The sequence below is a fragment of the Sceloporus occidentalis genome, unplaced genomic scaffold, assembly GCF_023333645.1.
Source record: "Sceloporus occidentalis isolate IW3139 unplaced genomic scaffold, rSceOcc1.0.p SCAF_5, whole genome shotgun sequence".
Lineage (NCBI taxonomy): Eukaryota > Metazoa > Chordata > Lepidosauria > Squamata > Phrynosomatidae > Sceloporus > Sceloporus occidentalis.
In genome coordinates this window covers 101,120,561-101,147,346 of record NW_028316985.1, presented here as the reverse complement: position 1 = coordinate 101,147,346, position 26,786 = coordinate 101,120,561, and the positions used below count along the sequence as shown (strand labels likewise).

Below are 26,786 nucleotides of genomic sequence, written 5' to 3'. Positions count from 1 at the left end.
GCAGGTGGCCGCAGCAGGGAAATCCTGGCCTGCGCAGTGGCCAAGCCCCATTAGCTCTTATTGAAATAACATCTGACCTCTGGTTAATCTAATCCCTACACAAACATCCCAAGAAGAGGTCAGTGGGTGGGCTCCATCCCAGAGCCTCCTTTGGACCAAAGACCAGCTTTGTCTTGTTTGACTAAGATAAAAAGCGAGGCAGGGAATATCCCCGCCAGTTTGCTTTTTTCAGGTGAACATGTTTAGCTTGGCGTCTCAGTTTGTTCTAGTCACTGCAGATCCCTTTCTAGAGGGTTTTAGCTGATTTCCCTTTGCTTTCATGGCAACCTTTGGCTCAGTTTGTTGTTGTTGTTGTTGTTCTTCTTCTTATTATTATTATTAGTGTCACTGCAGACCCCTTTCTAGAGGTTTTCTGCTTGTTTCCCTTTGCTTTCAATTGCAACCTTTGCAGGCACTTCACAGTCCTCAGCCCAAGAAAGAGGGGGAAGAAAACAAAAAATCTGGGAACTTTGCACTGGTCTGTTAGGCAGAGGTCTTCCTTTCTCCTCCTCTCCTTCTTCTTCTGGCATCCTGAGATTTGTTGTTGTTGTTTTTATTTGTAGGCTTTTGCTTGGGGTGAAAGTATTTAGAGAATTCCTGGAGAAGAGGAAACCTGACTCTCTCCAAAGGGTCCTAGCTGAAAGAAAGAAAGAAAACAAAGAGAGAGAGAGAGAGACTTGTGGAAAAGAAAAGCAGCCAGAGGGGGGACCCCCCCTTCCTCAGGACTTCTGACTTTGGAAAAGCCCTGCCTCCAACCTGAGGGTTGCTTGCTTCCTTCCAAGTGGGACAATTGAAAGAAGGGAACCACTTTGTGAAGGGCTTGCTTTGCTAATTGCTTTCCTCCTCCTTTCCTCTTTCCTCCTCCTCCAACTGGTCTTGGGCGGCTCAGAGGCTCAGAAGAGCCATAGCCATACCTATGTAATATTCCAGCTCACAGCAAGCAAGAGCTGAGTGCATTTCTGCCTTCTTCTGGGCTCTCTGTGCTGCTGCTTGCTTTCCCCTCCAAGAAGGTGGTAAGGATGATGGAGAGTCTCCCCTGGCACCAGTTCCTGCTGCAGCTCCTCTCTCTGCTGGCTCTGGCGCCTTTGCAGGGGGGGCAAGGTAAGTGTCCCAGGTTTGCAGGGCTGGCATGGGGCAAAAGAAAGGGAAAGGCTGCCTTCCCTCCACTAGGAGAAGCTGGCCTTTGGAGGCAAAGGAAATGGAAAGGGGGGCTATACCTTGAGGTTCCAAGTTGCAAGGGAGAAGCTGACCCCAAGGAACCAAGCCACCTTTTAAGGCCCCCCAAATATAGGGGGGATCCTGGACTATTATGTTGTTGTGGGTCTCCAAGTCATTTCTGATTTTTAGCTGAACCCAAAGGTATCATGGTTGTTGTTTTTTGTTTGGGTTTTTTGGAGGGCAAGTTTCTTCAGAGAGGGTTTGCCACGGCTGCCCTCTGAGGCTGAGAGAGTGTGACTTGGCCAAAGCTCCCTGTGGGTTACCGGCAGCATTGCCAATTTCCAGGGGATTCCCCGGAATCAGGGGGATTTAATTATTTTCTTTCCGGGGGTTTGGACTGAATTTTCCAGTAAATATTGAGGAATTTCAGGGATTTTGGATTTTGGTAAAACCTTCCGGGGAATATCTTCGAGGCTTGTTGGCAACACTGGCCACATGTGGGTTTGCGCATTTTAATACTTGGATGTTATTTTTATTGCTGTAAGGGAATTGTAATTGTGGCTGGGTGGGAGGGAGAGTGGGTTTTATTTTATATTGTTGTGCTTTTATCCTTCTTGTAGCGCCTCGATCCAGGTGCAGAGGCAGGGTAAAATTATTATTATTATTATTATTATTATTATTATTATTGCCAAGACAGGGTTCAAACCATGGCCTCCAGTCTATGCATCTATGTCTAGGAAAGCTCCTGCTGCCCACTTCTTTCTTTCAGTTAGGAGTTTACCACATTTAAAGCATCTTGCAAATAAAGCAAAAATAGCAATAGCAAGTGCATTTCTATATGGCTTATCAATGTGCTTATGCACTCCTGAAGTGGTTTAAAATGTGTAAGCTCATTGCCCCCAACAAGTTGGGTACTCATTTATCCACTTCTGAAGAATGCAAGGCTGAGTCGAGCCTGAGCCCTGGCTGGTATTGAACTCACAACCTTATAGTTTGTGTGTAACAGTGTAAGTGGCTGCAGTACAGGCATTTAACCATTACACCACCATGGCAAGTAATTGCACGAATAATTATCACATGCAATTGTGCAAATAAAGTGGTATCGGAAATGCATTGTCAATGAAATCCCAAAAGTAAAAAGATGTGCATTAATGCTTCTTTGTGACCACTTTAATGGCAGATTTTGTGCAACGTCGTGTGAAATCGTTTGCAATTTTTCTGGGGTATTCATGGGATAAACTCTCTGTCTCCTTCATGTGATAAAACTCCTGTTTCAAAGGTCCTACAAGAGCTCTCTACATACTGATTCTACAGCAGTGGTCTCCAAACTGTGCTCTTGAAGGGATTTTGGACTTCAGTTCCCAGAATCCTAGACTATTGGCCATGGCTGATGCTTCTGGGAGCTGATGTCCAAAATCACAGTTTGGGGACCACTGTTGTACAGACTAACATGGCTATATCATTTAATTTTACCACCATGCTCTCCAGAGTCCTAGTCCAACGCTCAAACCACAACAGCACCCTGGTCTTGGTTATTAAAAGTTGGCTTCCCCTAATGCATCCCTTCTTGGAAATCTTTAAACAGAGGCTGGATGGCCATCTATCGGGGATTGTTTGATTGAGAGTTCCTGCATGGCAGGGTGTTGGACTGGATGGCCCTTGTGGTCTCTTCCAACTCTATGATTCTAATATTATCCATACTTTTGTTTATTTTTGAAAATGGAAGACCCCAGAAAACGGTCCACAAATTCCATAGCAACTGCAGTAATAATCAAAGTCGAGTTAAGAAAACAATTCTGAGAATTACTCAGGTCAGTTTTCCTTTCCAGTGAGCATATGACAGATTTTATTTTGGAAGGTGTGGTGATCTCACTGATAATTTCCAAAAGAGATGGGCAGCCTTTCCACTTCCAGATGTTTCTGAATGACAACTCCTGTCATCCTCTATCATTGGCCAGGCTGGCTGGGGCCGAAGGGAACTGGGGGTCTAGCAACAGCATGGAGAGCTTGCTGCTCAACTCTAAAGGACTCTTTAAGCATGAGGGATGCTTAGTGTTTGCCTTTGGGGACTGATTTAGCCACCTGTTATTAGGGTCTTGCCCCTTTCCCATAGTGGAATCCATGTTTCATTGATAATACCTGGATCCAGTGATCAGGTGGGGTGAGGGGATCTTTTTGGACATCATAATGTTACTCTTGCTGACAGGCATCTGACCTAGTCATGCAACAGAATGAGGCGGAACCACGAGAAGGTGTTAAAATAGGCTGCACCATTTTAGACTACCAGTGGAGAAACAATGTCAAAACTCACTGAATAGATAACTAGCACAGTGGGCAAAGGGCTAGTCTAGAATCTTCCCCTTTTTGTTTTTAATGTGGGAATGTCTTCAGAAATCGTATGCCCTAATTATAGTTCAAAGTGATGCAATCAGTTTCATCACTTCAGCATTTACTTAATTCTCCTACATTCCTTGTTAGGTCCAGACATGGTGTCCTGTATGTTCTGTTCAGGGTTACATGTTGGTCCGTTGGCCAGGCATAAAGAAGGGGGAACTTGATGCAAACAGAGTGGATAAATTGGCCTTAGTATTAATTTCTAGCAGTACAGTTGTTGCCACCTCCGTGTTTCTGATTTGGTGTGCTAAACAATCCAAGAGCAGAAAAGAGAGAAGACTGATGTTTCTCACATGGGCATGGTATAAGCAGCCATGCTACTAGAGAGAGGTTTGGGTCAAACTGTATAGTTTGCATTTCAGAGTTAATATCTATCTGTGGGATTTAGCAACTAACATATGAATGCATTTGATACCCTAAGGCACCAGATCCTGTCTGATCTTGGAAGCTAAGCAAGGCCAACTGGTTAGTACTTGAATGGGAGACTGTCAACAAATATTAGGTCTGTAGGCTATATTTCAGAGAAAGGAACTGGCAAAAACCACTTTTGAGTAGCCCTTGCCTATGAAAACCCTATGAAATTTATGGAGTTGCCGTAAACCAAGAGGCAACTTGAAGGCGCGCATGTGCGCACATACACATGTGTAAAGTCTTAGCTTGGAGGATGTCATAACTCTAAATATGGCATCTGTACTCTTGTGAGGTAGGCTGTTTCTATGTCAGACTACATTTCTAGCAGCTGAAGATTAGAGTGACCCTGGAGCATCCAGACACTAGACATTACTGGTGCACAAAACTAGGGAATCACCAACACAAAACTCCACATCAAGTGTGCCTGTATCATACATACTGATTTCAAATGAATGTACTTCTCTAATTATATTTAGCGTTGTGGTGGTAGATTGCAGATCTGCAAACACTTATTTAAAAGTAAACATAGTTTGGAACACAGGGTGCCAGTCTTAGCCCTATAATCTGCATTTAACGTCCTAGAGTATATGGGGGGAAATTAAGGAGCCTTACACAGTGCTTTGCTTTACTGTTTTCTAGCTGTACTTAGCCTCTACACTGTTCTTGAGCACTGACATTCATTCTTATTTTGGGAACACTTTAATAGCATCTTAATTGAAATGATGCAGGCTTGCTTCAGAATAAATGGCATGGGAATGTAAAAAGCCAAATATTTGTAATACACAGTGTCAAATGACTATTAGTAAACTGCACTTCACTGTGCCTTCCTTGTACTACCACAGTTCTTAGATGCTGAGGTATGCTTCACATGTTGTGTGGTGCTGCAAGTATAAGAGAGCGGTGAAAATACCTGTATTGTAAAATTGAGATGCTTGTTTCTATGTGCTTAGGGGCACACCCTGGGAGCCACATCTAAGGATGGCACTTAGATGAATGTCTACCACCTTATGTTCCCAGTTTGTTGCTGTTGTTGTGATGGACCTTCAAGTTATTTCTGATTTATGACAACCCTATCCTATAACCCAGGTCACTCAGTGGGTTTCCATGGCAAAGTGAGGAATAATACCCTGCTCTCCATAATACAATGGTCATTGTACTATGCTCTAACCATTACACATGCTTCCTCAGTAGGAATGACTATTGTTTCTCTTCCATTCTATGAATTCACTGTGACCAATGCCAGTGTACTCATAATATCATATTATACAGCACTTAATATTGATAGCTGAATACCTGCCTACGTTAAGATCAGACTCTTACCAGACATTTATGCCTGATGTAGTGGTTTGTGTGTTGGACTGTGGCGCTGGTGACAATGGTTAAATTCCTTATTCAGCCATGAAACCCACTAGGTGACCTTGGGCACCTAGTGCTCTCAGCCTCGGGAAGGCAATGGCAAACCTCCTATGAACAAATCTTGCCAAGAAAACTCCATGATAGGTTCACCTTAGGATTGCCATAAGTCAGAAATGACTTGAAGGCACACAACAACAACTACCTGGATATCATTTGCTCCCAGCTTTCTGTGAACTGCACTGCTGAGACAGACATTGACTGATTTTTAAAAAGAAATTTATCAAATTTGTGGTCTGCAGGACTGTTATAAAGAAACAAACATAGATGAACATAAGGAAAACAAAAATGATGACTCTAGAAGATCTACATAAATTCAGCTTAGACAATGGATCAAATATTGATAAAAATGGAAGCTGCAGTCAAGAAATCAGAAGAAGACTAGTAATAGGAAGGGCAGTCATGAAAGAACTAGGCAAGATCCTAAAGTGCAATGATATAAAACTGAGCACTAAAGTTAGAATCATCCAAGCCATGGTGGATGTGAGGGCTGGATAGTGAAGAAAGTGGATAAGAAGAAAATTAACTCATTTGAGATGTAGTGCTGAGGAAAGGTGCTGAGGGTACCGTAAACAGCAAAAAAAGACAAACAAATGGATCCTTGAACAGATCAAGCCTGATCTATTCCTGGAAGCTAAGATGAACAAATTGAGTCTATCATACTTTGGCCACATCACGAGAAAGCATTGAAAAAGACAATAATGCTAGGAAAGGTAAAAGACAGTAGAAAGAGAGGAAACCCACATGCCAGATGGATAGACTCAATCAGGGAGGTTAAAAGCCTAAGAATTTACCCAGCCTAAACAGAGCAGTGGATGATAGGGTGTCTTGGAAATGGCTGAACCACAGAGTTGTTATGAGTTGGAGTTGAGGTCATTTAACAACAACAAGGACTATTTGCAAAACTGTGTATATGTCTTCTCAGTTTCCTATCTATGGAAAGAAAATTCTTACTTTTTTTGAATATATGCAAATAAGTTGAAAGTAACAGTTCAAAATAACATTGAGAAATGCACAAATTCTTGGAGCCTGATCTAAAACAAGGGGGGCAGAAACCAGAAAAATGCAGCAAAACAGATATTTTCAGACCCCTGCTTGATACTCATGTACACTGAAGGAGTGGAGAAGCAGACCCTTTGATACTACTTACTCTGAGAATGATGATGTGTAATAAAGGTACAAACTGATTTGGATCCTTCATAATTTGCAAGCCATCACCTGTGGGAGAAGCCTGTTAGTTACTGTAATCTGTGTAATCATAGCAGGTTTTTTAATGACTTTTCCCTGGAGCAATAGCAGTGACTCCTGGTCCAACTCTCATGTGGAGACCTTAGGTTAGACATCTCTACATTGTTGTCGTATGCCTTCAAATAATTTCCAACTTATGATTACCCTAAGGTAGCCTTATCAGAGGGGTTTCTTGGCAAGATTTGTTCCTAGGGGATTTACTTTTGCCTTCCTCTGAGGCTGAGAGAGTGTGACTTCCCCAAGGTCACCCAGTGGGTTTCCATGGCCGAGTGGGAACTCAATGGTCTCCAGAGTTCAGTGTTCAGATCACTACATCACTCAATCACTACATCACTCCAGAGTCCAATATTCAAACCATTACATCACACTGGCTCTCAAACACCTTTATATGGTGTTTCAAAAGTTACTTTTAAAGAGAAGAAATATAATGACATGCTGAAGGTATCCATAAGCGAGCAATGGTAGGATGATACTCTGGGACCAGTAAAATGAAATACTTGTTCAAACAGTGAAATTAGCCACCAAAAGATAGAATCACAGCCACCAACTTCAACATAAAAAGTGATTATATAGTTTCTGGGAGAATATAGTTGTCAAAGAACTCTTTCAAAATTCTGCTAATATTAGAGGCAGTATGTAACTTAACAGTTGTTGGGGGACACAAGCAGAATGCTTCTTTTGTGTTCATATCTTGCTGGTGAGCATCACACAGACATCTGATTGGACACTATTCAAAGAGAATGCTAGACTATATAGAACTTTGGTCCACTTTAGCACGCCTCTTGTCATATCCTTAAGCATGTATGTTACATTGTTGCTCTGACAATAAATTAATACATAGACTGGTGTGCCCTGCTTTGTGCCATCAAGTTGTTTCCACCATATGGTGACCTTATGGCAAAGCTATTGTGAGGCTTTCTTGATGAGATTTGTTCAGAGGAGGCTTGTTATTGCTTTCCTTTGAGGCTGAGAGAGTGTGGCTTGCCCAAGGTCACCTACTGTGGTGGACTGAGTGGGGATTCAAACCCTGGTCTCCCAGAGTCCAGCAGTCAAACAACTATATTACTGAAGGAATATTTATCCCTTATTTTTAAACTGGTATATACCTTGGAAGCTGAATGGTTTTTCAGGTAGTGTGAGAAATCCATTTTGAACATACCTTGGTTAGCTGTTTGTGGTCCCACATTGTGGTCTGAAGGCACAGGATGTTGCAACTTTGCTGATGCATATCTCAAGCTAGGATTTGGATGGAATGCTGTCTAGGAGCCCTGCATATGTTACCTTGCATTCTATCATGACTCGCAGCTTGTAACTTTCTCCAGAGCAGCAGTTATTTGTTCCTTTGGGGAAACATAAATACTCACTTGTGACAGTGATGGGATAAAAACTGAGACTTCATGAGCTTTAACAGGAGGGCAACCATATCTATGTGGTTCTCTTACCTCTTAGTAGCCTTGTACCTGGCCCTGTCCGTGGAATATGCTTTTAGAGTTTTCCTTCTCACATCTTTCACAGTCATTGTTTTTACCTGCCTTCAAGTTGTCTTTGACTTATGGAAACCCTATCCTTGGGTTTTCTTGGCAAGCTTTCTTCAGAGAAGATTTGCCATTACTTTTCTTTGAGACTGAGAAAGTATGAGTTGTCTAAAGTTGTGTGTGTGTTGTGTGCCTTCAAGTTGTTTCTGACTTCTGGTGATACTAAGGCGACATTATCATGGGGTTTTCTTGGCACGATTCTTCAAAGGGGGGGGGGGTTGCGATTGTCATTCTCTGAGGCTGAGAGAGCATGATTTGTCCATGGCCACCCAGCAAGGCTGAGCTGGGAAACAAATCCTGGTCTCCAGAGTGCTAGACCAGCAATCAAACTGCTACGCCATGCTAGTTCTCAAGATTACAAAATTAATTTCTATGGGCGAACAGGGATTTGAATTCTAATCTCCCCAAATCTGAATCCAGCACTCAGATCACTACACTACAATGGTCCATGGTGTGGGCATAAACAACATAGGAAAGAATGGAAGAAATAATCTTTGGACATGAACTAACCAACATCATTTAAAAAATGTCAAAGAAATCAGTTAAAGAGAGTAAAGGGTATGTTTACCATTCTGGTTTTGAGACAAATGGGGCTTCAAAGTGCTCAATTTGGGAAATATTGTCCCTTTTCTTTTTGAATGGAAAATGACATTAACATGTCAGTATTAGCTAAGGATCTGCAACTGAATATTTGCGAGATTACAATATCAGTTAATAATCATCAAGGATTCAGGTAGTTGTAGTTTAAAACAAACATACAAAAACTTTTCCAAGCTCTTGCCTAACTGTTCAGGAGCCCCAGAGAAAGAAAAGTTCTCCCTTCATGCTGGGAAAACATGATTATACAAGATGCTACAAGTATTCATGTCATTCTAGTACTTTTTGTGCTCTTTGATTGTGGACACATTCTGACTTCTGGGTTTATTTGAAGGAGGTTTGGTTATATTCCACATTACCAAATGGGTGACATCTGATGGAGCTAGGTTGTGTGAAGAGTCCAATGAACAGTGGAAGAGATCACAGAGATCGAATAGCTACATGTGAGACTGATTATATTTACCATTTTTATTTTAGTGCATTTGGATGTGCTGTACAAAGAATTTTGCATATAATTCCATCAATTCTCACAAGCCAGTACTTTCCCCATATTTCAGATATATGGATTGACAGGTGGCAGCTTGCCTAAAGCCACCATTATAATGTTATGACTGAGAGCACAATTGAATAGACGACTTCCAGATTATAAAACCCTTGTACTAATTATTCCATAGTGTCAGCAAAGCAACTTTGTTTAAATAAAAACCTTCTGATTCTCATTTACTTCTTCAGGTAATAACTATACATGGTAGATTAATTACATCTACTCTGTATAAGCAAAACCAGAAAAGATCACTACAACCACAATGATTAAACTGGAACTCCAGGTGGTTTACAAATATAATTATCCTATCAATAAAATTAAAAACAGTTAAAAGCATAACTATTAAAAAGAACAAATGTAAACAGAACATAAAAGGCCTTTCCCACCAGGAGTCATCCCTCAAAGGCCTTCTGAAACAAAAAGGCCTTTACCTGACTTGGAAAGGATAGTAAAAAGGGCAGTTAGTCTTAACTTTTCTTGGAAGAGAGTTCTTGGAAGGAAGCCTCCACCAAGAAAGTGCCTTCCCATGTATCTTTGAGGGTGGTGAGATAGAGAGAAAAGAAGATCTCAAGACATGAGTAGGCACATATCAATGCAGAAACTGATGCAGAAATCCATTCTGAAACGTATTGTTCTCCACTACATAATCCATATTTCCTGTGTTTAACCAAACATATATACCTTTTCAGTTTGAGCCATCTCACATTTTCCTAAAATGTATTATACTTCCATTATCCAGAATTGTCTGAAGGCAAAACTTGAAATTTATGTCTTCTGTTAATTCCTATAATGAATGCTGGAAATGTTGAGTGTACCAAAGATTCTTGTAAGCTGAGAGCACCCTTTCACAGAGGAAACTGTCCTTTGCATCTTTGCTTCAGGCTGCTCTGTCCTTGGTGGTTTTTACTGTTTTTCCTGGGCCACCATTCATGGAAGATTACAAGTGATCTAGATAATGTCCTTTCAATCTGCAGGCTTGCCATATTTTTTGAACTTTTTAATGTTTTTTTTTCCTTATGAGAAAAAGTGCAGCAAAAAAAAAAAAAAAAAAAGATGGAATAGCAGTACAATCCCTTTTAACTGTAATGAGTAAAGCGACCTTTTCTGGAAGTCCTCTTGCTTCTTTTCAGTCAGCCTTATCCAGATTCCAGGGAAATAATTCTGACCTGACTGTACATTATATGTGCTTGAAACTCATTCACAAAGCAAAGATACTTCACAATTTACTCATTCACAGCAGACAGTGCTTCTCTGCATGAGTCCAACTGGCCTTGCATTAAATTGGAAACATGTGCAATACTGGCTATGAGACTGATGTGAATCCCAGTGCAATGCAATCTGGAGGGCTCCAATTTACCAATCTCTTCATATCCTCCAAATCGAAACCTTTTTGAGTGTAAGAGTGAAGCATGCCTCAGGATTTAATTCAGTTTAAAAAGTGTGCCTCGGGTATCAGAATCTTGGACTGGTGTGTACAGAATTCATTTTCTGGCTGGCAGTTCAGAACATCTGGGTGCACAGAACTGCCATCTTACTAGTATAACTAACTAACCATATGGAAATGCGTGAATTGAGATTAATGAGTAAGTTTATGATTCATAGCAGAAAAAAGATGCCAACGATTTTGTGCAATTGTGTATGCGTTTTGTGGTAGGTGGATTTTTTTTGAGGCTTTGATTTGTCCATGCCTCTATAACAGTAATAAATTTTATGTGTGTTTCTCGCATTTGGTTTGAGCTTATAAAGGTCTGACCATTTAAGGAGTCTGTAGTATGTTGTTTTTCCAAACTGAGCAAAATGTGGCTATATTGACCAAAGAAACTGGAAGACCTTCAGAAATGTCACTTTAATGTTTTAATATATATTTTAATTGAAAAAGATTAGGAATGAGGATATTCTCTTCAAAGCCCCTAATGTTTGTGTTACACAAAGTGCAGTTATATTTTTTAAAATGTTCAAACTTCACTTCCTTATTAATAAAATATAGTATCATCCAAAATCCACAAAACAGTGATACCTTTACTGGGCCAACCAAAATGCACATTATACATTATACAAGCTTTTATTATTATTATTATTATTATTATTATTATTATTATTATTAACCTTTATTTATGAAGCGCTGTAAATTTACACAGCGCTGTACATGCAATCTTTTTAGTTAGACGGTTCCCTGCCCTTGGGCTTACAATCTAAAAAGACATGACACAGAAGGAGAAGGGAGTGGTGGAGGGAAAGGGTAAGAGGTCCAGCAGTTCCTCTCTACCTCCGAGGCCTGGACCAAGGCAGATGGACTGGAGGGAGGGCTTGGTTTCATAATGGATGGTTAATCTTCCAGGGAAAATACATACTCTCAAGTAGGATAATGCATATACAGTACATAGCAATACAGGAAATGGTTTGATAAACAGGCACCAAAAGAACATCAAATAGTAAGCAACAATTATGCAATGCCTGGGAAGGCTTCTCTGAACAGGATGGTTTTCAACTCCGTTTTGAAGCTGGTTAAAGAAGTGATGGCTCTTGCTTGTGGGGGAAGAAGGTTCCAGGAGTGAGGGGCAGCAAGTGAAAAGGGGCGAATCCGGGATGGGGCAGAGGAAATCCTGGGCTGGGACAGCAGACCTTGACTACCAGAACGGAGGGCCCTGGTGGGAAGGTGAGGAGAAAGAAGGTCTGATAAGTAAGGAGGGGCCAGTCCATGGAGGGCTTTAAATGTCGACATCAGGAGCTTATACTGAATGCGGAAAGGGAGGGGGAGCCAGTGACTTCTTCATCAGACAAGGTGTTAAAAATCATGCAAGAGAGAGAAAAAAGATATTAACCAGAGCCCAGATGTTGTGGTTGTTGTCCTTAGTTCAGGTAGTATGGAAGGGTATTCATGCAGGTGCGCCCTGTAGTGTACTGTCCCTGTATGTTGCAATATGGTCAACACGGATGCTCCTAGATATGTTTTATTTAAAAAGTGCCATTAGTATGAATGGGTCTCCACAGAGAGAGCAGCTTAAAGAAAGAAGTCTCTAGAACTTAGTAGGGAATGAAGACTAACCAAAACGTTTGTCTGAAAATTTGGGTTTTGAGCCCAGGTAAATATTCTCAAGGCATCAGATTCTGTCTGATCTCAGAATGTAAGCAGGTTCAGCCCTGGTTAGTATTTGGATGGGAGACCACCAATAAATACCAGGTGCTGTATATTTCAGAAGGAACTAGCAAAACCGCCTGAGTATTTCTTGCCTAAGAAAATTCGATGCTATTCATGGGTTTGCAATAAATCAAAAGTCGACTTGAAGACACAAACAGATACGCATAAGAAATAGATCTAGCACCTTGTAATTGTTCAGCTTTTAAGTGAGGAATTCCAAGCCTAAAGATCAGCAAGGGAGAAGGTGTGGAGTTGTTTACATGAACTGGACTCTGCAGGGCTGTTGACAGTGATAAAGTGAGAGAGAAAAAGACAGTGGACGATATATTGCAATATGGGGGCATTTCATGATCATAGAGAACTTGAAATGTAAGAACCTGAGGAAGCCAGTATAGAGATTACAGGGAGAAGAAATGCAGAACAAAAAGACGAATGATATTGGGAGCATTCTGACAATACTGTCTTTTATTGCTCAGAGAAAATGGATTATGACTGTAAAGTCCAAATTAGAGCTTGCAGCTCCCCTCATGTAAAGCTTGATAAAACTGGTTTGTGGAGATAGTGGGATGGTTGTATTCTGTGAGCGTCAGGCATATTAACGGATCTAACAATACTGGCTTTGGGGCTATACAGACCTCCCCTAAGGTGTGGTGGGAGGCCATACCTTTCCTAGCCAGATTGGGGCCACAACAACTTCATGCTGCAGCCCCAATCTGGCCTTTGGAGGGTGCAAAAAGGAGCTGCAAAAAGCAGCTCCTTTTTGTGCCCTCCAAAGGGTGCCATAGCTGTGGTGGCATGGCTGTATAGCACCCCTACAGTGCTGCATCATTTGGACGCAACGCCAGAGGTGCATCATGATGCTGTGTGCTCTCTGGAGCGGCGTGTGGCATCAGGGCACCCTGGAGGGATGGAGTCGGGTATGTGTCATGAAGATGCTGTGCCCTGACTCTGCCCCCAAGCCAGCACAAATTGCTGGTCTGTAAAGGGCCTTTGTGTTCCTTTTTCTGTTGCTCTTAAGCCACATCTGTTTTTCATTTGTGTGTATGATGAAATCACCTGTTAACATGAATTGATATTTTCTTAAATGGAACAGGAAGAGCTATAATTTTATTTGAAAGCCCCCCCACATCCCCCACTCAACTTGGCTTGAAAACCAGATCTTGAAGTTGATAAGCTTTGATTAAGAGGCAATCTGGTTAGCCTTAAACTGTGGTCAGAGTAAATGCCCAGTGCATCCCATAATTCTGATCATGATGGAAAAAGGGAAAGGTGTCTGTAGAGAGGGAAAAGTGTGAGGTTCTGTTGCCTGCTCTGATCTTTTAATAGCCATCAAGAGACTGCCAGATGTGGTGTTTGCTTAGTTTAAATGTGTGAATGTTAAATGGGATGGATGATCAACATCTCCACACAGCACATAGTTAAGGACAATACCTATTTTTTTCCATGTAACAATTAATAGATTTGACTGGGGAAAGAGGCCAATGATAAGGACAAATTATTAATTTAGTTTTACCTCTCCCCCCACAACTTTGCAATTCCTTTCCTGGACCTTTTCAGATTTTAATAGCCTGAATCTCTCCATTGGTACCTCCCACTAGTCAACACCTTTAGATTTAAACAGTCTTACTGCAGCTCCTCCCTCCTCACCATCTAAATTCCTTCCCCTCAGTGCAGTTCTACCCTTCCAAACTCCATTATATGCCTGAATGTTTTCCTCATCCCAAAATCAATAATATTAAGTTCTGGTTAGACTTATTCAGTATCTCTCATCCATGTTTAAGCGGAATACATTGAAAGGGGAGAAGTAGGACCACACCTTCTCTCCAAAAGCAGTTTGGAGTGGCGCATGGCATCAGGGCGATTTTTCCTATGGGAAAAATCTACTGCAGCATATAAAGACCAGGTTACCCAGAGAGCCTTCTCATTGGCTGCTCCCAGATTTTGGAACAGCCTGTCAGAGGAGATCAGATCTGTCATATCACCAGTCTTGACAGTTTTAAAAAGGCTGTCAAGATAGATCTCTCCCGACAGGTCTTCACTGAGTAACTAACTTGGTCACCCGCTAAAACAAACTACTATTGAATACCACTAGAACCCATCTTCCATCTCTGATTATTTTAATTGATTATTTTATGTGTTTATGGGAGGGAGGGGAGAATTGGGATTACTTTGTACTGTATATTTTTTTACTTTGTTAGCTGCCTCGGTCCTGGCAGAGAGGCGGGATAAAAATAAAATTATTATTATTATTAACCATTTTTGCTCTGGATATCCTCTACATTTGGCACAAGATCTGATATCTCTGGGCTCCTGACTGTGTGGGCAACCTATGCACAGCTCACTGTTCAAATAACACTGAATGTATAGAAATTGGGGGCAGTTTCAATGGCAGTGGTTCTAGAGTAAAATCCCTCCATTTTCATGAGGGATCCGTTCCAACCAACCCCCCCCCCATGAAAATGGAAATTCGCACATATTCAAACCCCATTGGTTTGAATGGCCACATGTTCCTGCGTGTGACTCTGCCCACTCACCATGATCATGCATGCAATTTTAACCCTCCCCACTTGCCAATCCGCGAAGGAACAAGACTGCGGACACAAAGTCCACGAAAATGGAGGGAGGACTGTATAATATTGTCTGGGGAGATGAATGAACTGAGCTGACATAATTCAGTCTTCCTTTATTGTTGGAACTAAAAAATGTTAGAATCTACACTACAGTGACCAGCTCTCTGTGTACCTGTGAAGGTGTTTAAAGTACATTTAACAAATGAAAACATATCCTTACCATTCAGAGTTGAACAAAAGTGCTGAAGAAGTTTAATGTTCTATTTCCAGTGGAAAGGGATAGCTTAGTGATAACTAGTAGTAACTGGCTATCTCTTCCTCATCCTAAAAATGGCATAGTCATTTTTGGGGAAGATGGTAGGCAAGTGTCCTCACATTTTCTCACCTTGCAACACATCTCTTTCCTCTCTAAATAAGTATAATGAGCTCCAGTTCCTCCCAACTTTTCAGCTGGAGAGCAGAGTAGGCATGATGATCTCCAGTTCTTCTCTCACATACCAAGACCCTCCACAGTGTAATAGAATCAGGGATGGCCCTCTCTCTCCCATCCACAGGAGAAGACTTGTTGCTGTCCACCTCATTGGGTGCACTGAGCCCTTGGAAGTGCATCATGAAATAGAAGATTCTGGAAATGGAGAACTGGGTGCTTCCAAGGACATGTGAAATAACATATTGCCATTCATGGGAAAGGAGAAGATATTGACAACCACACATTTCTGTTGGCTGACCAAAATGTATGAACACTTAGTGCACAAGGAGATCCAAGGGCTCATAGGCTTTACGCTTGATAAATTTGTATTCATTTATGAAGTTTTGTTGGATATATTCAGCAATACATGATTAAGGGCAGTAAAATCACTGTCTTGTAATGGATACATTACAAAATACAAATGTTTGCTATTTCCCATGTCTAGATTTTTATCTCAGCCTAGATTAGAAATTCAGATCATCTAATCAATTTTGACATCTGATACATGGCAAGCTACATTAAAGGTTGCTAACATCTTCCATAAGATACACATTCTAGCTGCTTGAACGTCTATCCAATAGTAATTGAAATTCTTCCAACTGAAGCTTTGGCCAACAAAGGCAATGTTCCTAGCCAGTTGTAAGACTGCCATACTATTTTTTAAAACCTTAAATCACTTGAGTTCCTTATCTTCCATCTCACTTACTGGCTTGCTGTAAGGTGTTTGTTCAGCTGTACTAGTGGTGCTGTTGTTAATGGTCTTCAAGTCACCCCTGTGAATGAGATACCTCTGAAGCACCCTATCCCCAGCAGCTCTACTCAGGTCCGTCAGACTCAAGGCTGTGTCCTCCTTGATTTAGTTTATCCATCTGGTATACAGTCAGCTTCTTTTCCTACTGTCTTTTACCATTCTAAGCATTATCTTCTTTTTAGTGAGTCATGTCTCCTTGGGATATGGCCAAAGTACAACAGCCTTAATTTACTTGTGTTCTAGAGAGAGAGTAGACTTGATTTGTTCCAGTGCAGTGAACCCTTGTTATACGCTGGGGTTTGGTCCCAAGATCCCCCATGTATAACAAAATCTGTGTATGCTCAAGTCCCATTAAATATAATGACATAGTAAAATGGTGTCCATTATAAAAAATGGAAAATCAAGGTTTGATATTTGAAATTTATACTTTTTTGGAACATATAAAATCAGTGTATAAGAAGGGCAAACTGTACTCATTTGTTTGTCGTTTTAGCTGTCCACGATATCCTCAGTACTGGGACTTATTTCTGGTTAATTCTGATTGATTCCCTCAAGGGAGGGGGTTGTACTGGGTGGCTCTTGGGGTCTTTTCCAACTCTGTGTTTCTACAACTCTATTTTATAACTCTTCTCCAGCACCACATCTCAAATGTGTTGATTTTCTTTCTATTAGCTTTCCTGTTGCAAACCCATACATAGTGATGGGAATTACTATGTTTATTCATTACTATGGAAATCCTAACTTTAATGTTTAATTGTGTATCTAGTCTAGATTGTCAGGGCAGTTATCTTCATTTATTTCAGGGGCACCAGGAGATTTGAAGCGCTCATGGGCAAGCTGCTTTCTTGGGAAAGGCCTTCTTTGTACTCAGATTCCTGTGACCCTGTTTCCCTCACTTAAAAAACAACAACAATACTTTGATTGTAGAGGCAACATTGGCACTCTCCTCCTCTTCTCCTTGCTCTTTGGGCTACTGTCAGTTCTGGCACTGAAATAGCAAGAAAGCAGACTTCTTATTTCAGTAGCAGCTTGAAGAAATATTTTAATTTCTTATGGCATGTAATGACAATTTAACTCTGCTGGATGTCATGAAAACACTTTCCATTACAAACAGCGTGACATGGCTTTCTGTAGGTTGTCAAGGCTGTATGGGTATCTGGAACTGCACCCTGTTGTGAATGCTAGTGGTGTCACTGATTCACGTTTCTGCTTTGTTTGTGTGTATATGTGGAAAGCAGGGAATTTCCCAGGGGATTTGAGTGTGGGGAGCAAAGTAGTTACACACGATGGAGGCCAAGTTGTATGGAAAAGTGCCTGAAGAAATGAGTGCAAGAATCAAGAGGTGTGTATAAAAAGCCCTGGAGGTGTTGGGGTTAAATGCCTGTAATGCAGCCATTCACAAACCACAAGGTTGTGAGTTCAATGCCAGCCAGAGGTTCAGGGTTGACTCAGCCTGACATCCTTCTGTAGGATGCTAAAATGAGTACCCAGTTTGTTGGGGGCAATTAGCTTACACTTTGTAGACTGCTTAGTACATTGGTAAGTGGTATAGAAATGTACTTGCTATTGCTATGAATAGGAGAGTGTGTGTGTGTGTGTGTGTGTGTGTGTGTAGGTTCAGCTGTCTAGGTGTTAAAACAGATATACAGTTGCCCCTCCAAATCCACAGACTTGATATCTGTGGACTTGAAAAAGCATGGGGGGGACTGGCATTAACCTTAATGGGGCACACGCCTGCGGCGCACCCCCCACATGCATGCATTCCATTCAAGCCTATGGGCTTGAATATGTATGAGATTTGGAACTTGCAGGGGAGTCTGGAACAGTTCCTCCGCGAGTTCCAAGAGGTGACTGTACTATCAGCACCTACCAGCACTTTAATGTGTTATGCACGTGACCAGGAGATATGGTGGCTTCATTTCTTCTCATTTGGCTCTGAGAAGGGGAAAAAATGAAATATTTTCTCAAAAGTGAAGCAGTACCAAAAATACTTCTTTGAAAAATCACACACCCAGAGGGACAGATGAAGGCAACCAACCAAGCAATGGAAAGAATATCAGTTGTTGTGATTTATTTTTACTCAGGCAAGCATACCTGCATGCAAAGTTCTTTCCCTCCCCATGTGTGTGTTGTTTTTGCTTGCATGAACAGGAATGTGTCAAATCACTGGATCCAAATAACAATTAGAGTGACACATTTATTAGTTCTTATGGTCCTGCTGCGTGGTGAACTTTTGTGTGCAAAATATTAAGTGTGTCTGTAATCCTGTTGCTTATTAATAGTGTTCACTTTGCTAGAGCTGGCCACTGGCCACAAATAATATGAAGTCCAGATAACTTCAGTTCCAATGTACACACAGTTGGGCAGCTCAAATCCTACGGTTTTAAGCAGTTTAACTATGTGTAGGATTGTAGTCTAGTTTAATTGTTTTGGGTATTACTTTTCCTTTTGATATGTCAGCCATATACAGTATTAACTTTTCCATGCTTTGTAATTTTCAGTTATTTAATTTCCATATGTTTTCTTTCACCTCAATATTTGGGCATCGTTTGGAATGGCTCACAGTTTGGGGTGTCATAAAAGTTACTATTGTGTAAGGTCACTATTTCTGCATCTTCCAAATCACTTGGATTGGGTAAATTGCATTTAATATGAGGACATTCCCTGATCAGTAGTTTGGGTGTTGGACTAGGACACTGGGAGACCAGGGTTCAAATCCCAGCTGGGCCGTGGAAACCCATGGGCAAGTCATACTCTCTCAGTCTTAGAGGATGGTAATGGCAACAACAATAATTTAAAGCAGGCTTTCTCATCTGTTGCCCTCGAGATGTGCTCTCATCTGGCTCTATGGCTCTCATTACCCCATAGCCCACATGGCAGGGCATCAGCTAAATAGGTTCTCATGGGCAAAAAGAAATACAGTCTCTTCCCTCAGAATTTGAAAAATAAGGTACTTAAGGAAAGGGGAAAGGGAGTTAGAGTTGCCATTTGTCCTGGAAAATCCTGGATTGAAGGGACCAAAAATGTCCTGGCCAGCTGAAGCAGTAAATCCTGGATTTCTTAGGCCGATGGGTAGGTAAAAATGTGGCAGTGGTGATGAAGCAAGAAACCTGCTTTGTGGGATTTCAAGACCCTCATCCCACCACACAGATTTTGGCTGCTACTTCACAGGCGTATCATTGCCACCTTATTCTTCCATTCTTCCTTGTCTTTCAACAACAGCCCCAGAAGGCAAAAAAGGAAAGGAGGTTACCAGAGATGGTCTTGTGTTGTGTCATTATTGTGTCAACAGCTTGAGATTGGGCTAGGCAGCACAGTGGAACTTCACTTCCAAATAGCCTGGAGAGAGTAAAGAGAGTTCCGTTACTCTCTGGGTCTGCTTGGAACCTCTCTTGACACCAGCTTGGGGGGGGGGGGGAGCAAAAAAGAGCTCTTAGCTTGGTCCTGGTACTGAGGTTGAACCATAGTGGTAGAAAAAATGCAGTGATTAATGGGCTGAATTTGCATAATCAGAATACAAATCAATAACATGCATAATTTCAATAATTTGTATAATATGTAAATTAGATGTTCAGGTATGAGGGACTGGAATATGACAACCCTAGTGGGAATGGATGAGAGAAAAAAATAGATGTGGACATTTATACTTAAAATCATCTATGTTTTTAATAATGAAAAGCTGGTTTCTCAGCTAAACATAAATGTGGCTTTGCTTCCATTTTCCATTGATGAAAGGGTGGCTAATAGGTGGCAGCTGGAGGAGAGTTTCTCAGATTTGCTAAAGGGATTACTCTGCTTCCCTCCTTTTCTTCTGCTGCAGCCTGTTCTCTCAGCATCTGTTCTGTGTATGATAGTTAAATGGATCCTTCCTGTTTAGAGGCAATATATCTATGACTACATTTGGGACTGACGACAAGGAACAATATTTGTGCCATATGTGGTGTGATTCCCCAATTGTCAGTTTCTTTTCAGACTTAATAATAAGAACTTTCTTTTATTCTGAAGATACCAATTGTGAAGGATCCAAGTTATGCCTATTCAGTCTTTTTGAAGAAGAAAACAACCTTCTTCTATATAAAGACTTTGGCCTGGTACAGACTGCCAAAATAAAGCTGCTTCGGGTCTCTTTGGAGGTATGCTGTTTAAATGATGCATAAGAATCCGGAAGCTGCACCAAAGCTGCACTCCAGTGCTTAGGAATGGAGTGTGGCTTTGGCGCGACCTCCGGACTCTTAGGACCCATGCATTGTTTAAACGGCATACCTCCAAAGAGACCCGAAGCAGCTTTATTTTGTCAGTCTGTAACAGGCCTTTGTGCGCTTTTGCATTGTGGCAGATCAGCTAGTAAAATGGTCAGAGCTACTCCTTATTTTCATAGTATAAAAAGTTATAGTTTGTAACCATTATGGAAAAATTGCCTTACAATATTTTATTAAGCAAAGGGGAAGCTGAATCCAATGCATTTTATTTAAGTCAATATCCTTTTATACAACATGTTAATAATCATGAAAATACAGATATTAGCATTCAAGATACATAGAGTAAAATGGTTAAAATAAGTGTAGTTGGAGGATTTATTTGGATATTCTTTGGTGATGTTTTTCTTTTAAGTATTAACTTGTATTATTATAATATCAAAGTTTATATGAAAGTAGAATGTTTGAACAGGAACCAATTCCATGAGATTCTTTTTCTTTTCTCTGTTGTATTAATTGTTAAATGAGTGAGTGAGTGAGTTTATTATTATTTTCACTTGAAGTAATATTTTAAAGTTCAAATACAACTATAACACAGATTTTAAAATACAAGGAAGAATTGTTGGCTCTTGCCAAATTTGGAACTGATATGTTAAAAGTAATAAACGTGACATTTTCTGTTTTGAGTTAATGTTGATTAAGGTCATTAGTTTTTAGCTCTTTAATGTTGTTATATTTTAAAATGTTGAGCATTGTATAGTATACACACAAATTTTGCTAGTCTCTGAAAGAGTCCTGTACTGATGATGATGATTCTCCCATTATTGCTGCTGTAAAGTATTTTTTTATTCTTTCTTATTTCTTTTAAACCAGAAGTGGACAAAGTGTAGCCTTGGGGCTGCATGTACCCACCTCCCACTGTTTAAGCCCTCACCCACTGAGATTCCTTTATTCTGCTCCCTTACACCACCTCAAGAGATAGAAAAAGTGAAGTGCTTTTCTTGTAAACATCCAGGAATGGCAGTTCACCTTTTAAATAGCCCCTTTGCATCTGTTAACATCCAAAATATCCAACCTCCTTTCATGTTGTTGTGTGCCTTCAAGTCATTTCCGATTTCTGGCAACACTAAGGTGAACCTATGACACGGTTTTCTTGGCAAGTTTCTTCAGAGGGGGTTTGCCACTGCCATCCTCTGAGGCTGTGAGCGTGTGACTTGCCCAAGGTCACCCAGTGGGTTTCATGGCCAAGTGGGGATTTGAATCCTATTCTCCAGAGTCATAGTCCAACACACAGTTATAGTGCCATGATTCCATTTTAACTGCCTTGGCTGCATCCTATGGAATCCTGGGATTTGCAGTTCAGGAAAGGGTACTTCCAATTCTCAGCCAGAGAGTTCTTCTAGTGCCTGACAAAACCCCAGGATTTCACAGGATGGAACCATAGTCCTATAATGGTGTGGTGTGAAGCAGCATCTCACCTATGGACACATCTGGTTTCCTCCCTTAACTCCTGTTTGTAGCGATCCACATGATTTCCAAGGGATCACAGGAACCTAGACATATCAACATTGCCCACCCCTGTTTTAAAACCAAACCATAGCCACATGGGCAGCTTTTGTGGTAACTAATAACACTCCAATAAGTCTTCTGTAAGTGTGAATATGTTAATAAGGCAACACAGTGCTTCCTTCACCTCCCTTCCCTCCCTGTTTTAATTTTGAAAGAAGCTTAAACTCCAGCCATATGGACACTTTCTGTAATGCTAGTATTACTCAGGGAAGCCTCCTGGCCTAGTTTATAGTATTGTTAACAAGGCTCATGGATCATGTGTGTGTTGTACCAGAAGCAGAGTGATGACTTGTGTGCCTAGCTAAACAATGTTAGCACTTTCTGGGACATGATTACTTTTACAGAAGCTGTCCAAACACCTAGAGTCTGGTATGAATGAAAGAAAATAATAGTTTTGGATGGTGGGGTCTGCATGGCTGTGAGACCCTTCAGAATATTTTTAGATTAAAATTAAAATCTGCTAATCTCAGTGCATTATCAGTGATAGCCAATATAAATCATGCAAATGTTTTACCTGTTAGAATGAAGTCTCCAAACTTTGGGGGCCTCGTTTAGGTTTCTTTTTGTAATAGTACAATTTCATGTGATTGCACACATGCTTACTTAGAAGACAGATGCTAGATTTCAAAGAAGCTTACTTTCAGGTAAGTATTTGTAGGATTACAACTTTATTGTGGTGTAAAGCTTTACATAATAGAATAAATTCAATCAAATGCATAAAGTAGGCAGCATGGACACATCGAAACATACCCGGGGGGGAACCTGTTGCCTTTAGGTACATGCAACGTCATATCATATTCCTCATTTTAGTATCTCTTTCTATTAAGGTCAGAAATACTCTGCTTTTAATGCTTGTTTAATTTATGCTTTGCTCTGTTATCTTTTTGGGAGATTATGATGAGATGGGATGAGAGAAGAGGATAGTGACTAGCTGAAATTTAATTCTCACAATGCCATTTGCTAAGTGCTTATAAAATATATCTCCCTTTCCTTGTTGCAGAAACGTCAGTAGAGAGCTGCTGCACACGTGGGTATGAGTGGGCAAGTCAAAAAAGAGACTGTAGTTCTCTGCCATTAAATCCTGATTCCAAAGAATGCAGGTATTCCTTAGTATAATGTGCTTACCAGTTGTCTTAGTAACATTTAAAATGTCCCTGTGGTGATGGTACTGGTCTTGAAGCTGAATGAACTGTATTCTGTGTTTTTTTCCTGCTACAGGTTTCCTTTATTTTATTGAAAATCTAATTTCAAACACAGATTTGGGATTTGGTGACATATTAATACTCTTAAATTGAAAAACGGTGTCCTCTAAACCTATCCAAGAACAGGACTCTCAAAAGAACCGTTTTTTGGGGGAAAATATGTTATCTTGCTTTCCTCTTTCTGTTTTTGAATGTTTAATTGTTGATGTCCTGGCTTCATTTTTTTTTTTAAGTATGGAAAGAATGTGTTTTGCAATCATGTCTGTCACTACTTTCTGAATTTTTGCGTTTATATTGGCATTAAAATCTGTCTCCTACACAAAGTAGTTGGCAGATAAAATGTACTTGCTTTAGAAGTTGCTGGAAGAATAATAAAAATGATGAAACTGAGGGCAGGGAAACAGAAATCACATTTCTTCATCCGTTTGTAAGTATTATGAAAGGATACATCTGATAATGTGATACTGTAGCATAACTCTTTATCAGAAATGATTTGGTAAGAGAAAATAAATTGCAGTTCTGTACACCAGGGGTGCACAAGTGCTGCCACTTGTACATGTGACACATTTATTACATACGGTTAAATAATATATATATAAACAAAAAAATGCATGGTGGGTGAAAATATTGACTTTTGAGGACCAGTGCTCCAGCTAGATAAGTGGGGATCAGATCACGGCCCACAGGCAGATTATGTGTTCATGGGGATTGTTGGAGATCAGGAACTGGATCAGGTGAACTAAGACTAAGAGCTAGTGGTAGAAAGATGGTCAAGGATGAGCCACGGTCATGTTCCAAGGTGCAAAGCAATGTAATTTGCTGTTACATGGTCAGACAAATAGTCCAGACCACATAATAAATTAAACAAGTAGCTTCAAGCTGTGTTTTTTTAAAACTTCTAAGAAAGCATTAATGTCTCCCTTATTGGGACCACTGTATTTGAGTATATATCCCCTATTCCATTTTCTCAAAATCCTCTGTGAAGGAATAAAAAAAACCACAATTTCTGTTGGTTCCACTGGAGGACTTCTTTCTTTTTAGTCTGTGCAGGATTCAGTTTAACCAAAACACCTGGGAGAAGGTTTAATCTTCTAATTTACATGAGCCAGCCCCTCTCTGGATTGGGCTCCACTCCAGCAGGAGTACACTTACAAGTGAAAAAGAAAGTAGAATTCAGCTTCACGCCACTTAATGTCCTGTTGTTTATGTTACTTAATGGCCAGCTAAACTCCTTTTGGTCCCTCAGATCCCATAGTCCTGGTTGGACTGATCTGTTGCAGTTCTAGGTCTCTCCATCATATCTGTGACCCTGAAGCATAATAGTGTTTGAACCAATATTCTGGTAGACGGAAGGGTGTCTCATTATTGTACAGAGTAAAATTGTTGTACAGAGCATTGTTGTCAGCTCCCATTTCAAATCGCTTACTGCATTGAAGGCTCAGAGGATGTATTTTCTTGGGTCCTCTGATTCATTTATCACAGGGCAAAGGATCTATAGTGTTCTCATCTCCAATTAGATGGAGTGAGCTGTATTTATAATGATATCTGCACTTAAATGTTCCTAAAGTTCTTTTATGAAAGAAAAATATTTATTGTCCGTTGTTGACATTTATACTCCACTTTTCTTGCGCCTTTTCTTGGCATGCATGGCTGCCTTCCTCCCTATTGTATCCCCAGTAGACTGTGAAGTAAGATTAAACTGAGAGATAGTGAGTTTCAGGGTTGTGTGGCACGTCAAATCTGGACACTTTAATCCAACCGTCTAACCATATTTTTAATTTGCATTAAATAAACACAATTCAAAATCAAATTCATCAAAAATAGTAGTAGTAATAGTAATAATATTTATTTATTTCATTTTTATGCCATCTTTCTCCCAAAAAGGGACCCAAAGAGGTTAAAAAACACACACAATTGTTTAAAAAACTATTAAAATAATCTGGTTAAAACAGTATAAAATTAAGATTAAAACATACAAAATGTAAAACACACAATCTATTACTATTACTGTTACTACTAGTATAATTTGTTGTTGTTGTTGTTGTTTGAATGCTTTAATTCCAAGGTCTGGTACAGGAGAGTGAAGATCCCAAAGGTATTTCTGATTTGGAAAACTGAAAAGCTGATACATTTAACTATGATTAAAAGACTGGGAGATACTACATATTCTATATCACTGTGTCATGGTATGATGAGCAGTAGTTGGCCAGTTATGGTTTGCATTAACAATAGCTAGGAATGACATCCTTATGGATCGCAGTTTTCTGTCACTGGAAGCAACTGTAAACCATATTTTAAATTCACATGTGAGATTAATCAAGCCATTTATGTTTGTACCAACCAAGCAAGAGAAATGTTGTATATTTTGTCTTGAGTGCTCAGTTCCAAGGAGTTGAGCAAGAAATTAGCATATCACCGCATTCCTGAAATAGCTTACTTACTTACAAGGAACATGAATTCTCTCTTGCTGGACTGTTCTATATCTATATGGATGGAAGAGAGGCTTACTTGTTGGAATTGGCCCTTTTTGTTGTACTACTGATTATAGTTACTTAGAAGAAATACTATCATGCTGACCTTCTCTTTGAATCAGAATGGCCACAGGAGTTCTCCAGAATTAAAATTTACACCCCAAAGCTGGGGGGGGGGGGACCGCAGTAAACAACAACAACAATATAAAAATAGTAATAAAATAAAAATCTCAACTAGCTCTTCAAGGAAGGAGATTAACCCAGGCTTTCTGGGTGTGAACCAAGATCAAGTTTAAAGCAGAGTGTAAAATTGGGTCTTGTTTCTAGGGCTGTCACTTCTCTGCCACAGTGTAGACAGTTTGGAAAAGAGAAATAATAGTGGGAGGAAAAGAAGGGATGGAATGGCAGGGTAAAAACAGTTGGACACCTTGCCTGGTTACTGTTTCCTTGCAAATGGTTCCCCTTCTGTCTTTGCTGCAAAGAGGCAGCAGCCCAGGTACCCAGGCATGTGTTGACTTTTGGCTTTTTTGTCTGTTTCTGACATGGTAGTTTCCTTTTTGTAGGGAGAGTACTTTTATTCATTTTTAATACAGTCAGACCTCCTTATCCATGGATTGAAAATATTCCAAAAAAGTATAAATTCCAAATAGCAAACCTTGATTTCCCACTTTATGTAAAGGACACCATTTTAATGTGCCATTATATTTAATGGGAGTTGAGCATCCATGGATTTTGTTATCTATGGGGGTCTTGGAACCCAACCCCAGTGGATAACAAGGGCCCATTATATATGAGAGCATTCAAAAATATAAGCACATGCTTGAATGCTAAAGTCATACATCACAGTAATATCTGGTACATTTCGTTGCTATTTATGTAGCTTGGCTCCCTGTTGACCCAATGGTGACTCAATGAATTTCATAGGGAAGGAAAATTCAGAGGTTGTTTGCCATTGCCTTCCTATGAATTGTAGCCTACAGCACCCTATATTGTTTAATGGTTTCACATTCTGGTACTAACCAGACCTGACCCTGCTTAGCTTCCAAGATGACACAAGATCTAGCACTTTACAATTGTTTA

The 26,786-nt window shown here is 40.3% G+C and overlaps 1 protein-coding gene across 1 annotated transcript in view; it reads left to right on the top strand.

The window, feature by feature from the left end:
- Positions 1-1,058: 1,058 nt before the first annotated feature.
- The window catches only part of FBLN1 (fibulin 1), a 90,319-nt gene continuing 64,591 nt past the window's right edge, over positions 1,059-26,786 (top strand). Inside the window, exons 1-2 of the mRNA XM_089527216.1 lie at positions 1,059-1,140; positions 23,034-23,133. Of these exons, the coding sequence (XP_089383342.1) occupies positions 1,059-1,140; positions 23,034-23,133 (182 nt within the window). The remainder of the gene's footprint in view (positions 1,141-23,033; positions 23,134-26,786) is intronic.